The sequence below is a fragment of the Aulonocara sp. 'chitande type north' Nkhata Bay genome, linkage group LG15, assembly GCF_057382095.1.
Source record: "Aulonocara sp. 'chitande type north' Nkhata Bay isolate Kocher_YH1m ecotype deep benthic linkage group LG15, A_spYH_male_GT1.1, whole genome shotgun sequence".
NCBI lineage: Eukaryota > Metazoa > Chordata > Actinopteri > Cichliformes > Cichlidae > Aulonocara > Aulonocara sp. 'chitande type north' Nkhata Bay.
In genome coordinates, this window is record NC_141358.1 from 16,963,661 (window position 1) to 16,979,172 (window position 15,512).

Here is a 15,512-nt window from a genome sequence, read left to right on the forward strand (position 1 = left end):
TCACAGAGCCAGCCGTCATCTCCTGTGAAGGTTCTTGAGATAAAAGGAGGGTTAGTATGATACTGAAGCTGAATTTGAGGTCCATGGTTAAGTTGCAAATGCAAAATGGGTCTTCCTCAGAGCAATATATGAATAATAGTATCACTGGAATTGGTGTAGAGAGACGCTCATGCAAAGTCCAATCTTATAAAGGCAAAAATTGTAAAATAAATTATGCAGTTAATTTTTTAGTAAATGTAAGAAATGATCAACTTCAGACAGAGCAGGTTATATATATAGACATTTTATTTATATATTATTATATTATTGAGCCGCAGATTTTCTAAATGACCAGGGTGTGATGCTCTATGGGACTTGCATGGACAAACAACACAGGCAGCAGCAGCAGCTGAGAATTCTCATGCAGTCATGACATGACATATTCAAAACCCTAAGCGCTAAAGTAAGACACAACTCTCTCATACCTCAGGCCTCCACACCACCCTGGCAATAATAATAGCTTTGAGAAGCCATGCCTTTCACCCCCCTCAAAATAGCCATCCAGTCCCTTATCTTTACCAAAATAGCTAGTTAGATTGTTCCACTTATCTGTAATGTCTGAGCTCTTATGAACATCTGATGAAGTGATTAGTGTCAACAGGGGAGAAGACTGGGGTTTTTAATCAAATCAATAAAAAAAAACTGCTTTGTTTTTGATTGCTGTTCTTTTTAATTTATGCCTGGGATTAATTCTCTAACTGCCAAGGACACGTTTTTGTCTTTTTTTCCCCCTTTTTTAAAAAATCACTATAGTTGAATGGAAGTTAATAGTCAATTATGTATCCACGCAGGCCTTAAAAATCTGCAGATAAAACTGTATATGTCTGTTTAACTAAGCATTTTTCACTGCCATTACGACCTAAAATTGTGCCAAATTTTTCCAAAAAGTATAACACGGCCTGCTTTTTTTCCTATTATTTTTATTATTATTTGTATTTTAATCTTGGTATTAATCAGTTTATCAGCTTTAAAGATTATTTATTTTAGTAAAATGTGTTTTTTATGATTTTGTTAATTTTGCAGATACTACCTTGCTAGATATTAGGGCTGAACGATTATGGAAAATAATCTAATTGCGATTTTTTTGCCCCAATATTGCGATTGCGATGCGATATGCGATTATTTTTTAAGGTCTTTGTCTTCTGTATTATTAAACAAAGACAAGCAATACATCATATAGTATGGCCAATACTATATTACATTAATTTTAAACTGTTCTTTCCTGGAAGACAGACCTCTGTTATGATGACATGAGGTGATGCATGAATTGATGACTGACATTTTTATTTAACTTCTTCAATCACAACAGTATATTTGAACATACACAATAGTTTATTTTTAGCTTACAAACATCTGAGCATAAAGTGCTGACAAGGAACCCTGGTGTAAACATTAAAATGAAAGTCAGTACAATGTGCAGATTGCAGAAATATACATAAACAAAATCAGTGGCTTTACCACACTCAGTTTTTCGACATCTGTGAACTACTAGACAGTCATTCAATTAAAAAATAATATTAAATAAATAAAACTAATAAATAAAAAATACACACATCTTACTGATCTCTGCAGTCAGTAACATTACACATAAAGTGCAAACATAATAGCAATTGTATAAACACACACACAAACACGCCTTTAAAATTTAAAGGCGTGAAATTGGACGGTCTAGTTCTGATTAGCGTCACCGCTGTCTCGGTGGAGTTTAATAAACTCGGCCGTCTGCTTCTTGCTATCTAAAATATAACCAGACACTGGCGTAAATTCTCGACTGTCTCATACTTCTGTTTAATAAGTTTTCTGTTTGACGTTTAGTCAGCTGTGTGAAAACCAAGGAGGAACCCACCCGGGGGATTAATAAAGTTTTCTTTTATCTAATCTAATAACTTTAATCTCAGCCAAACCGATTTACTCACGAACAAACAAAACACTGAAAAAAGCCCAACAATAACATTTTTAGGTTGTCTAAGTGACTTATATATTACGTTTAACCCGAGCAGCGAAACTCCGCGGTGATCTGAAAATGATGTGCCGGGAGTTGTGCCGTTCTCGGCCGCATCAGTAACCCTCGAGCTCCCGGCTAGCTGTCGAGCTGGTGGGTAGCAGACGCCTCTGAAAACGTCGAAGCACTTTTGCAAATATGGGATATCTTGATAAACCGAGCAGATATTCGATGTTTACACAACTACTTTCTCGCCTGAAAATATTTTAAAAGTTTATTTTGTGACCCAGAAAGATTAGTATGAGTAATTTTAAAACTTAATAGCGGCCGCCATTGTTGGAAACTGGAGTTTGGCTGGGCCGCGCTATGAATTCTGGGATATGGTAGTAATTTGGACAGCCTTCGGCGCGTCGCTGTGACGTAATCGGTCTACAAATGCGGCCTCAGGAGGATGCAGCCCATGAATTTGGACATGTCCAGAGTATAATCGCAGCCTTTGCGGTTAGAAAATTGCACTTGATCATGTCGCGATATTATCGCAAATGCGATATATCGTTCAGCCCTACTAGATATATTTGCAGACCAGTGACATCCTTCCCATCCTGGCCCTTGCAATACCACTTCTAAACTGCAGCAGCCTCCTTCACCTAATGATCCACACGGCAAAATCGGATAAGAAACATAAAAGCACAATCCTTAAAGGCGCTTTAAAACTGCATTACTTTAATGACCACCAGGGGGCAACTCGTGTGACGCGAAATAGCTTCTTCCTCAGGTTCCTTGCTCTGTGACATCAGTAAACACTTAGCAATAAAGCATTAAAATGAGCACAGCTGCAATTTGGCTGTTTACAACTTTATACAACTCTTCTCATACAGCTATGAATTATTTACATTTTATACAGAAAGTGTTTTTCAGTGTTTGTTGTCCGCATACTCTGGCCAATGAAATGTTATTTGTAACTCAGTGAGCCAGCACACAATTAATGAGCCAGTCAGTCAGCTAGTGAGTCAGTCTGGTGCCTGGAACCCGAGCCAGCAGAACTATCTATAGTTTTTGGAAGTGGGAGGGTGAGAGAAAGAGGGAAAGAGACTATCATTTTACTTTGTCGCTGTCTCTTTCTATCTCTCTCTCTCCCCCTCTCCCTTGGTTCGTTAGGCTACACTTTGTAGGGTGGAAGAGGGTTTTTGTAGTCAGGATTGGTGCATGTGTGTGTGCAAAACGGAGAGGAAACTAAAATGTGTATGTGAGTGAATGTGTCATTCAAAGTGCGAATGGGACTGGGAAGAGAAAGCAGAGAAGCAGGTGTGAATGTGTATATGAGGAGGCAAACAATGGCCTTAACTCGCCTCTGTCTTCTCTTCTTCTTCCTGCCTTTTGCCACACTGGGACAACGCTACCAAACTCATCAAAAACTTCAACAACAATCGCAACAACTTCATCTTGGGAACCATGGTAGCTTCAGTCCAACCTGCCACTTGAGTCAAGACGGAGAGCTGCTGTGTGATCAGTGTCGGCCTGGCTACACAGGACCACGATGCGACAGGTAACACACAGTCAAAGCGCTTAGAAACGGTGAAAGGTCTGACACAACTCTGCCTGAACTATGTGCCTAATTTTCACCTTAGCCCAGCTAAGTTCATTATTATTTAATTAAATGACACTGTCAGAAACACACATCTATTAGTGTAATGCATTCAAACCAGCAAAGTATGTTTCATGACCAAATAGTGGCACTATTAGATGTATCCAACTCTAATTACTAGAAAGTAAACCAGACTTATAGTCAGTTGTTAATTTTGTTTTTTAATGAAAATGGAGAAACTACTGCTCATTAACTGTTTCTTGGGTACTCTGTCTCATTGTCCATCTATTTTATTAGCTGAGTGACATTCTTGTTCCATTAGCTATGGGCTCACCAGTGCAAAACTAATGAGAAAAATATTTCTCTCTGGATGTGAGGCTTGTTGAAACTTCAGGCTATACTGTCATGTTATGACATGCACCGAGTAAATATAGACGTTTCACCACCCAGGCTGACTCAAATACAGTACATTTGGTTTGTATTAAAATAAAACTGCTCATAGTTAAAATTCTAAAGTTCTAATGTGCTGTAAGAGTACTCTTCATTATGTTTGTTTTTCATATAAATATATGTGAAAAAGCATTTAATAAACTTCAGACAAAGCCCTGTTCTTGCTTTTTGCTAGATGGAAGGGGCCTACCGGATGTTTGATGTGCTGATCTGATTCATGTTTTGTTTTTGTAAGCTTTTATGAGCTTCTTTAGTGACAAGTTTTTGGAAGTACTTTTTCTTCTTCTTTTTTACACCACAGCCTGGCAACCCAGAAGCTGTTTTCTGTTGTATAAATTTATAAATCTTTAATAAACTCAGTTGTTTGCACTGTCGTCACATAGCAAAAGAACATCATTAATCATAAAAAGTGTTTGCCCTGGGCATGTGCTGATTTCTTACATTCTTAAAAATTGGTGTCTAAAGCTCAAAATGTGTTCGTAGTAATCATGTTCTATAATCAAACTAGTGCACTTCTCAAACACATTCATTCATCTTCTTTTATTAGATAACCTATGGCAAATTTAGAATTGCCAATTACCCTTACTCATGCATGTGTTTAGTCTGTGGGAGGAAGACAGAGATGGGTGCCCAGGGAGAACCCATGCAAGCATTAGGAGAATATGCAAACACCACACTGAAGGTCCACAGTAGGCAGCTTGATTCAAACATAGGACCTTCTTGCTGTGAGGCATCAGTGCTAACTACTGTACTACTGAACTGCTCTTCAAATCTCATAGTTCTATCTTGTAAAGCAAATGATTCAGTCTTGGGCCTGAAACATTCTTAACCTCTTATTCTCGAACTTTAAATGGGTAATAGGCCAGTTCACTGGCTTGGAGGCAGTTTTGGAAGGGAAGCAGGCAAATGGGTCACTTTTTAGAAGTAAAATTGGTGCTGTAGGAGGAACTGAACACCAGGTTCAGGCACCCGACATTCATCAGACCCAAGAGGTTGGTATAGACAGAAGGACAGACCGTGTGTAACAATGCCCCTGCTTAACCAGCTAGCCCTAATGGCACTGGAAGGTTGGGCCCATCCTTGGAAACAAAAGCCATGAGTGCCATGAGAGTGTGCACATCTTGGTAACAGTAGCAAATATTCAGTTAACAAATTTAAAGGTCGAATCTTGGCTGCTCGTTTGAGGGGAACGTATCAACCATGATGTAAACCACTGAGTTTCTGGTGTTTGCCATTGAAGTCAACTGACCACTGTCTCTAATGCCGCATAGATTAGTGTTTACATTTTCAGCTTTTACAGCTTTTACAGATATGCAAGGATATGTTCATATGTTTTTCTTAATGAGAGTAACAGATTAATAAAACAACTTAATATTGGCATATTTACACTGTTATTTATAAACAGTCTCAGTCTCAAACATTTGGGCTAATATGATGACAAATTCTGCAGTTGCAGTTACCCGAGCTTTTCTATTTGTTGCTGCTGGAGGATGCGGCGCCTCAGTTCGCTGTCCTGAATAGTATGCATGCCATGCATTCCACATCAGAATCTCTCTGTCTGTCTTTAAGTCTTTTTATAAACCTCATTTGCCACTGGAAAGTAAACTGACTCATTGCCAGCTCTGTCTGTCATAGAGTAGCATCTGCACCACATTGCTTTCCAGCCACTGTGCAATATGGCCTCGTGCTGGAACGTGGCCCAACCAATACAATTTGACTCCTCCACCTTTCCAATCTACTTCTGTGTCCGTGTATTAATGAGTGACCACATGGTGCAGTCTGTGTTTTTAATTAATCCCAAAGTAGGAAAAAGCTCATAATATAGTAAACATTCCTTGTTGCTGCTTTTAATGAATTTAGAAGATGGTGTTTAATTTTGGGGAGTCTGTGTGTGCCTGTACATGTTTATCTTTTGTGCCTGTGTGCCGGTAAATTTATGGATCTGCAGCTGAATATACAGAAGGCATCTGTGTATACATTCTCCTATCCACATGCATGTGTTGTTTTGATCTCACACTGTACAGTCTCATAACGCACAGGAGCTGATGTAATGGGAAATATTTTATTACTAATGACAGCATTAAGTAGGTAATCAGCAGTTGGTGTTTCTTGTTCTATTAGTCTAATTGATACCTGCTATGCACTACCTGCCATTACACTTCATTATCTACAGTGCTTTTGTTGTTGTTTGTGGTAATTAATTGTAATGCGCCAATTTGTCTGTATTATGGGCTTTAACAAAATAAGCTGGTCTATTCCGCCCATGCTAATAGACTATCCACTCACTGCTAAGTGATTCTGCTTTTCAATTTCCTGTCCATAAACAGTCATTTAGAATATAGCTGAAAGCTCTTTATTGCAGCTGCTTAACAAATGTAGGTTAAAACACTTTGAGTCACGGGGTGCTATTTAGGGTGTGCCAGTATGTTAATGGTCTTGCAGATAAGGTCTTTCATTTGTCATGTTAGGTGCTTGCTGCCAACTAGCTGATATGATGGATATAATGTACTTTAATCGATCACCCTCTCATCTAGAATGCAGAGGGATTAAAGTGAGGGTTATTGTTAATGTTGTCGTAATACTACTTATTGATGTTAATGTTAAGAGATGTGCAAATGTAATCATATGTCAAGCTTCGCTGTACGTGTGAGTAAAAGTAGAAACTGTAACACGGAGGCTGCTGGAGGCTCCAAAGTAACATTCAAAAATAGAAATGAAGACTCCAGGAATTAAGTATCTGTTACTTAATTGACGCATTTTAATTGACGTATTTAAATACCTTGTCTCTATGCCGGTTTATGGAGTTTGTCTCAGCTACTCCTCACATGACTGCAGGTGACTAAATGAGTAAATGAGTGGAATAGTCAGTTCACATGGGATTGTTGCTAGTAGTATTAAAATGAGTGTTGGCAGAGCATTAGTTCAGCATTACTAGATAGCAGCAGATTAATTGGTGCTTTGGTTTTAATGAAACTTTTCAGTGCAAAGTTCAGACAATTACTGTATATTGGATTTGATTGACAGTGGCCTGTTAGCAGCACCATCGCAATTATCATCAAACTTGAAACAGCCCTCTTCAACCCGGGGATGACACCACAAAGAAATGCGTTTAATCAGAAGCTTTTTGTGAACTACGAAAAGTACTCTGACAATGTTTTATGGCTTACTTTGTACTTCATTGAACGTTATAGTAAAAAGCTGATTCCAAAAATGATTTCCAGGTGCTGTTAAAGCACTATAGTTTTTCACATAGCTAATTGTTAATTCAGGATTGAGGATTTAAGCTTGTTCTTTTATGAGGAAATTAGTCTAAACTGGTTGATGGTGTGAATTTGAGCATTGTTTTAGTGTTGTTCTGTTTTAGCCTGTGTTGGAATGATTAAAAAAAGCCTTTAACAGTTTTATTGACAGTGGAGACGAACATAATTAATGATTATATTAAGAAGAAACTGAGCATTTATTCCCCTGTTGTCGACTCTCCATTCATCACTCTGAGAATACAACGCGACTGTTACGATCCAAGCCCATCTGCCCTTCTCTATCTCTCTTTACAAGTTATGCCATACATTTCCTCCACACTCTGATGATTTTGACCAGGTGTTTAACCCCTCCAAAAATATCAACTTCAATCACGCTAGACTAGCCACTATAAATACCTTCACTTCCTCTTGAGGCCCAAGTAACTACACGTATGCATGACTAGAATAGAAGCCCTAACATCGGAATTCATCTCGCATATAAGACTAAATACAAACAGCTCATCTCAACTCAAAAAATAAAAATGCTGCCAGTAAAACTGGGAAGATGTGCAGACATGCTTCAGAAACATACATGTGCACATACACACACACTCGGAGTGGGAAGGAAAGCTAATAAACCAGTTCTATTGAGTACCAAGGAGGGTCAGTGGTAATAATGGCTGGCTGCTCTTGACTCTTTCCCTCACTCTGTCCTTTCCTACCCTCCACCCCCACCCACACCCCCTCTCTAAATTCAATTCTCTTTTCAATGTGAAGACCTTTCCCCTCTCTCCATCTCCCTCTCTTCTCTCATCTGATCGCTCTCCCTCCTCCCTTTCACTTTTCTCTGTCCCTCTTCCTCTCCTCTTTCATCTCAATTCCCTTTTCAGCCTGTAGAGCCTGAGCTCAGCTTTGGCCAGCCTTATTTGGTTTCAGCGGCTCGTGTGACAGCGCCGCTTTCTCAGGTTAATATATTTCCCAGGCCTTGGCCATCTTCCTTTTTATTAATCGAATGAAGTTATTGAAAAAGCAAAATATTGAAATCCTGAACTGGTTTGACAGTTAACACATTTACTTGTTCTTGATCAAGAGTCCTAACGACCCTTTGGAATGTTTGTATCCATGAATGATGCTTAAAAAAAATAAAGAATCCATCACAAAAACATCACTTGGTTTTTAAGACCACCTGTCATAAAAACAAAACAACACAAACTAAACATTTGCTGAACTGAACTGATGTTTTTATACCAAAATTTGAGCACAAATTTGAAAAATAAATCAAGAATAATGTTTCCACAATGCAAGTTAAAAACTATAATTTAGCATCTTAATCAAAAAATAAAGTGCTTTAATTCTTTCCCCACTTTTTTTTTTTTTTGTAAAATATCAAATTTGAAAATTCACGGATAATAATAATTAGGATTTAATATATCATTTTGATTAAAGACCTTAAAGAGCGCACCCTGGTGGATTCACCAATACGGAAGCATAAAAAATGATTTATTGTTAATTTAGGACAGCTGTGGCATAAACCTTACTATGGCTGGTGGACGAAAAAAATAGGTTAAAATAGGTTATATGTTTTTTATGATTTTGGTTTTTAACGTTACAAATAAATTTGAAATGAACATTGCAGGGTTTTTTTTCGTAGTCTGACTTTTTGTTTCCAGTTTATAAATGTAGTTCAGACAGCAATGCTTTTATTTGAGTAATAGCTGGGCAGCCTGCAGTAAACATCCTGAAGTTCACTGCCTAAAGCCATTAAATCTCCATTTAAAAAAAAATGTCTTCAAGGGTTTACTTTTATAAACTTTAATTTCTATGCCCTTTCATTTCTGTGGGTTTGCCCTGTAGCTCTTTGGGTGTTTATATTTATGTAATGGGAGTGTACGTATATGAATAATTCAGCTGGACTGGTATCTAAGCAGTTTAACTGGTCAAACAAATTATATAACAGTGCTCATAGTTCCTGTGGACATTTGCTGATGATTTTTAGTTCTTGTGTAGATAGAGACTGGATTTTGGCTTCTGTGATAGTTTGGCGCTTTAATTAGTAATTGTGTATTCAAAGTGTTTTATAATACTGGTGCTAGAAGCTGAAGTAAACAATACTTATATTTACCTGCTTTTACCTGCTGACTCATACGCAGTAGTTGTTAGATGCGAAAGAAAGATAGAAGACAAGGTGACCCACTGTGTATTTTCTTTCAAACTTGAAAGCTGAGGGGGAAAACCATATTTTCAAGTGTTATTTGGGATATAAAAGCAGAGCAAAACTGTATTTTAAAGATATTAGTGCAATACCTGCTCCTTCAGTAACAGAGAGAGGGAGAATAACAGGATGGCATCTTGTTGGTGCAGCTCGAAAGGGTAAAGCTTGGATGTTAATCAGGGTTGAGGCATTTTAAAAGCTCCTGTATGTCGAATTTTATAGTTAGACAACTTCTGCTGCTGGTATAAGAGTTGGTATGTAGAAAATGTGACAGTTTTTACAGTCAGTTTCAGCCCAGTCATCCTCAGTGGTGCTTTTTAATGCTACCTCTAGGAGTCAGAAACTTGACAGATTACAAGTAAAAATCTGCAAAAACCTTGATGCAGAAAAATATTTGTGGGTTCACTGGCATGTCTTCTATCTGCATTGTACAAAATATTTCACCTTATTCTCTTATTATTACGTCTCCCTCGGGAAGCTGATCGGTTAAAGATGATGTGAAACTGATTTATCCATCTCTTGGTATCTCCACTGATTCTCAGATGTTCCAATGGATACTATGGTCAGCCCACTGTACCAGGGGGATCCTGCAGACTTTGTGATTGCAATGGCAACCTGGACCTTTCCATACCTGGGAGCTGCGATCCAAATACAGGCCGGTGTCTGCGGTGTCGCCAGGGTTATGGTGGCAAATCTTGTGACAGCTGCGCTGCAGGTTATTATGGAGACGCCATCATAGCAAAAGATTGCCAACGTAAGTAAGACGACAAAAATTTAAACAGAAATCAAACAACTGATATACAGTCATGGGAAAAATGAAAGCTTCTGTTGAGCTTTGTCTCTTGCTTGTTGCATGGCCCAATTTCAGACAGGCTTTAGCAGTTGTACAGATGGACTCACATCAGTATTATAGATATATTTATTTTGTTATTAGTATCATTATTATTAATAGTAGTAGTTGTGGTGGTGTATACTAGTTGTAGTATTCGGTGTTAAGATATTTTTAAATTTTCTAACACGGCCAAAGCTTCATAATTTGTTTGTACTTATTTTGTGATGCAGTTCTAAATTTGGACATAAAATACAGACAGTTTCATGAATGAAATTACTCATTTGATTTTAATCATTTGTGCACCAAACATTCACTCTCTGATCTAGAGCTAATTTTGCTGGTACATCCACTCCAAGGAAGACTATTGTGAATCTTTTCATTTGTAAATAATCTTTCTCGCTTTCGAATGATAGCTTTCAAATGGTTTGAAAATGGCTTCATAACCCTTCTCAGATTTATGGGCAGCAACAGTTGCTTCTTTAAAATAATTTCTTTTCTCCTTGGCATTGTGTTAACACACACTTGAATGCTCCACACCAACAAGCTGCCAAAACCTCTGCTTTTATATCAGTGGTCACACTTGCTGATGATCAATTAATCAAATGCATTTGACTAGCTGTACTCAGCTGCTACTTACCCTCTTAAGTCCCATGGAATCAGGCAGTTCTTCTGCATTTTATCTTAGCCTTTGTTAAATAAATAATATTAATAGCTGCTAAGGATCAGATCTGATTTGATATCTAAAACCTTAGAACTGAATGATAATGTTCTTCCTTTTTACCATGAAGGTATGTTAGTTTATATCGCTGTAGTATTTCAGTAGTTTTCAAACTTTTTGTGGCCAAGGCACACAAAAATGTCTGCACGGTGACATTTTATCAGTTGTTTTTTTGATTACACAGTCAGACGAAGGCACTTCTTCTTGTGGCATCTAACATGATATTTGGTTACCTGGTTGTTCCTGATACAGTCTCATAATTCCCACCATCCAGCAACTGCATGAATTGACCTAGTTGTCTTTGACAGAAGGCCTTAAGATGTTTTTTATTTCCTTCTGTGCATAAAGAGTATAAACATAGCATACTTAGACTTAACTTCAGACATACCGGTAAACCCCAGCACACCATTTGTGAAGCTCTGGTCGAGAGGAAAAATAAAACCCACACGTGCATCGGGTCTGAGTGCATTTACACTGCAAGCACTATTCACACACATTGGTGTTCACTTGCAGGGGAAATTTTAGAATTTCATTATCCTGTCCGTGGACATTTGGACCATAGACCACTACCAGAGCCACAGGGACCCCTGACTTGGTGTATATATCCAGACATCAAGTAAAAATCTGATTCATCTGTTTTGGTGTAAACAGCACAAATTTAATATTCTCAGTTCTAAATTTGTTTGCATGTTGTTCTAAATCACATACAGATCTGTTTATTTCACAATGGGACCTCACTGAAATCTGAATTCATCTCACTCTTGCGTCGCTCATATATCTCGAAGGTGCTGGAGATTACCTGCTCTGGAGTACGCGCTGGAAAACAAACCCCACAGAGGTTTTATGAGCTTTGATAGTTTGTAGTTGCTACAGTGCAGACAAATAAAAAACAGAGCAGACATTGAAACTTTGAAAAGATTTTTTTGTTTTTTGCTTTTTTAGACTGAACTAATGTTTTGTTGTCACAGCAGCTGTTGTTTGTCTAAAAGTTACATTGGTCCTCGTTTACGATGGCTATCCACTAAGGTGGCACTTCATTGTATGTTTCAAAAAAATCTCAATTTTTACCATACAAGGTTCTCATCCTTTCATTCTCTCGAGAGGCAGGTCAAAATCTTATCTAAATCATAGTTTGTATAAACATGATAAATTTGCAGCCCTCATTTTTAAAATTTCAAAATTGATCACTTTGGTGACTCCTAGTGTCAGAAAGAGACACTGCACGCCACTGCGTCGCATCCCCAGCGTGACCCCTGGTAAAAGTGACATATTGACAGGACCCATCTGTCAGTAAAGAGTTTATTATCATAATGATTTTAAAGAACCTGCAATAAAAAATAACACTCAGGGCCTTAAAGATGGAAAATATAATTTGGTTTTCCTTCATTATAGAGAAAGTCAGCAGTGCATGTGCTTGTGGGTCTCAGCAGGGTGTCTCACTGTAGAACACAATTTCTTTATGAAACTCAGTTTTAGCTAAATGATACTTTTAAGCCTTTCTCTGAAACATTCAGTGGATTGTACGCCATCTGGAGCGCGCCTGTATGTGTATGTGTGTGTGCATCAACGAGCAGCTGTGCTAGTGGGAGGTGTGATGTTGGAGCAGCCCACTGACTCCCAGCTGTGTTTAAGATTTAAAATAAACACTATACCTGTAAAAATGAGGTGGTGAGAGTGGAAGAGAAAGAAAGAGATGACAGCGAATACAGATGGCACTTGTTTGTGAAAATCTTCATTAAAACCTTTTTTCTTTTTTTTAAAAAAAAGAAAAAAAAAGAAGACAGTGGTGTGGGTGGGTGTGGGGAGGGTGGGGTAGGGGAGACAGATCAGCAGAAAGACACTTCACAGTGAGCGATAGACAGGCGGACTGATAAACAGACAGATAAAACTGTCAGCCCAGCACAAAAGCAGGCAGACAGGCTGACAGAGGGTATTAATGTGTATTTGATAGTTCATTGTTCTGTAGTTGTTTCCCCTCTCCACCCAGCTAAATGGTTATTGATTAATCAGCCTGATCTATTGCTCTTCCACAGTGCTGATCGGCTGCTTGTGTCTGGGAGATGGAGAGTTGTTATTGATCCTGCATGAATGACAAAAGACCACCAAGAATTATTAAAACACAACAGCTCTCTCTCTTGCTCCCTCTTCTTCTGCCAGTCTACCTCTCTCTCGCTCTCTCTGTGACTGCTTCCCTCTCCCTGCTGCTCCCAGTCTTAATGAATTTTATTGAGTGGAGCAGGAGAGTTCAGGCCGAGTCCATTTGCGCACTATTAGACTGTAAAAATCCTTTACTTTTTCTTTTGATGTCAGAGTTCTCATCTTCAGCCATTTTCGCCGCAGCCTTTTTGTGTCTCCCCCCTTTAATAGTGTTTCGCTTTAATTCTGTTGGAGAATTGAAAATGGTTTGATTTTGCAAGCAAACTTGGCCACAAATCAATTTGTCTGAGGAATAAATTTCAAGAGAACTCCTCTGACCATTTCTCACATGGGGGGGGGGGGGGGGAATTCATTTGAAAGTTGTAGAAAAGATATGTCAATTGCTCCGTCGCACATTTGTCCATGGGAACAATGTGAGTATGTGGTAATTCAATGGCGTAATTACGCTTCCTGTGTATCTGACACTTAATGAATGTTCCATAGATGTTTCTAACAGTTGCTCAATAAACTCTTGAGGGATCTTTGGGAAAACTCACAACTCTAATTTTATCACTCCTAACGGACTATTGAGTGCAGAGGCCCAGGCACTTTTCAAGGGACTGATGGGACCAGAGAAATACTGCAGGAAAATAAAATCCTCAAACAAGTAAGAAGTCTGGACTGACTATGTTTTAGCCAGTTATTTTTTTACATGTACATTAATAGTGCCCCACCATGTATAAGATTCAGACTTCCCTGCCTTATGCTTACTTGACTTCTGGAGATTGCCTGTGGAGACTACTGTACCTGCAAATAATTTCTTTCAAGGGGTTTGTGGCTTGAATTTCTCCAGTTAGACTCCCATCTTGAGCTCTAGATGTGAAAAGGAAATGAGAAACACTTTTCTTTTCTTTTCTTTGAGTCAGTCAAACAGCTTAACCCCGGATGCCACCACTTCATGTGCTCAGTGGTCCCTTTAAAATAGTGCTTGCTGCACTATACCATGAAAAGAAAATGTGGCTTTGGTGGAAAACAGGATGTGCACTCAGTGGAAATCATCTAGATAAAGACTTGTAGAAATTAGAGATGGCACAATACCACTTTTTTATGTCCGATACCGATATCATAAATTTGGATATCTGCCGATACCAATATGAATCCGATATAGTGTTTTTTAATCAATAAAACTGTTTTTTAAATATCTTGCTGCATTTTGTATAAGTTCATACTCAAGTTTAAATAAACAACAACACTAAAGCTATTGTGTTATACCTGTATGTAAAATAAAAATACACTGCACCCAAAATATTTCATAGTTCAGCAATACTGATCAATCTAATAAACTTAAACCTACTCCATCCTTCCTATTCTGGAGTACTTAGCAGGAATATTAAGCAGCCTAACTAATAGGGTTGCAAACTCCCTGCAAAAAAAAAAAAATAGGGAACCACCCCCCCCACTTCATGATGCTTAATCAATGTAATCAACTTTAATTTGATGCAGTGTAAAAAAATGCACACAAATAAATTATTTTTCAAGAATAATTAAATAGATTCAACATCTTTCTTCAACAGAACTGTAGACTGCACAGATGGTATCTTCCCAAAGGAAAAAGTACTATAGCTTACTAGAGTATATTAGACTTAACAGTTACTATATACTGTAATGGACTTCTATACATTTAAATCAGATTAAAACTTTGGGTGTAAGATTCAGATAATTATTTATTAAAAGCTGGACATTTTAAATGAGAATAAGAAAGAAAAGTATGTCTTTGTGCCCCCTTTTCCCTGTTCATGCCCTATCGGCCCCCCTGGCTAAACTTTGCTAGATCCGCCCCTGCACAGTTACCAGCCGTCAGCTACTTAGAAAAGGATCCTGGTGTAGAAAGTAAATAAATTCTAACAACAGCTTATCAAGGTTAAATGTGCTGCTGTTGTTCAGCTGCTGGTTTCCTCTTTCTGGTGCAAAGTGGGCCAAAAACAAAGAAGAGATATGGACTCGCGACAGAAAAGCCGATCAGCTGATCATTAATCAGTTTCATGATTGAAGTAGCAACAGGAGAGGGAGAGAGAAGAGGCAGTCGCTCCATATATTGGTTATTAAGCTTAACGCGGGAATGCTTTACAAACATTCAGAGATGAACTTACACACTTGCTTTACTTCTCTCTGGGATAACTTCCTCGGAGATGAAATGCTGGTTTAGTAGCAGGCTACAAATACACACAGCCGCTCTATCACGTGAGCACACTGCTCTGACGTGCTATGGTTATGAGCCGAGTTACGCTATGTCGCAAGTTTTGTGAGGTGCTTTTTTTGATATTTAAGGGATCGGATTACATTTTTTATTTCTCTCCGA

The 15,512-nt window shown here is 38.3% G+C and overlaps 1 protein-coding gene across 1 annotated transcript in view; it reads left to right on the forward strand.

The window, feature by feature from the left end:
• Positions 1 to 15,512, forward strand: part of lama2 (laminin, alpha 2) — a 231,722-nt gene that overhangs the window by 122,420 nt on the left and 93,790 nt on the right. Inside the window, exons 20-21 of the mRNA XM_086264682.1 lie at positions 3,441 to 3,527; positions 10,010 to 10,221. Coding sequence (XP_086120808.1) covers positions 3,441 to 3,527; positions 10,010 to 10,221 — 299 coding nt within the window. The remainder of the gene's footprint in view (positions 1 to 3,440; positions 3,528 to 10,009; positions 10,222 to 15,512) is intronic.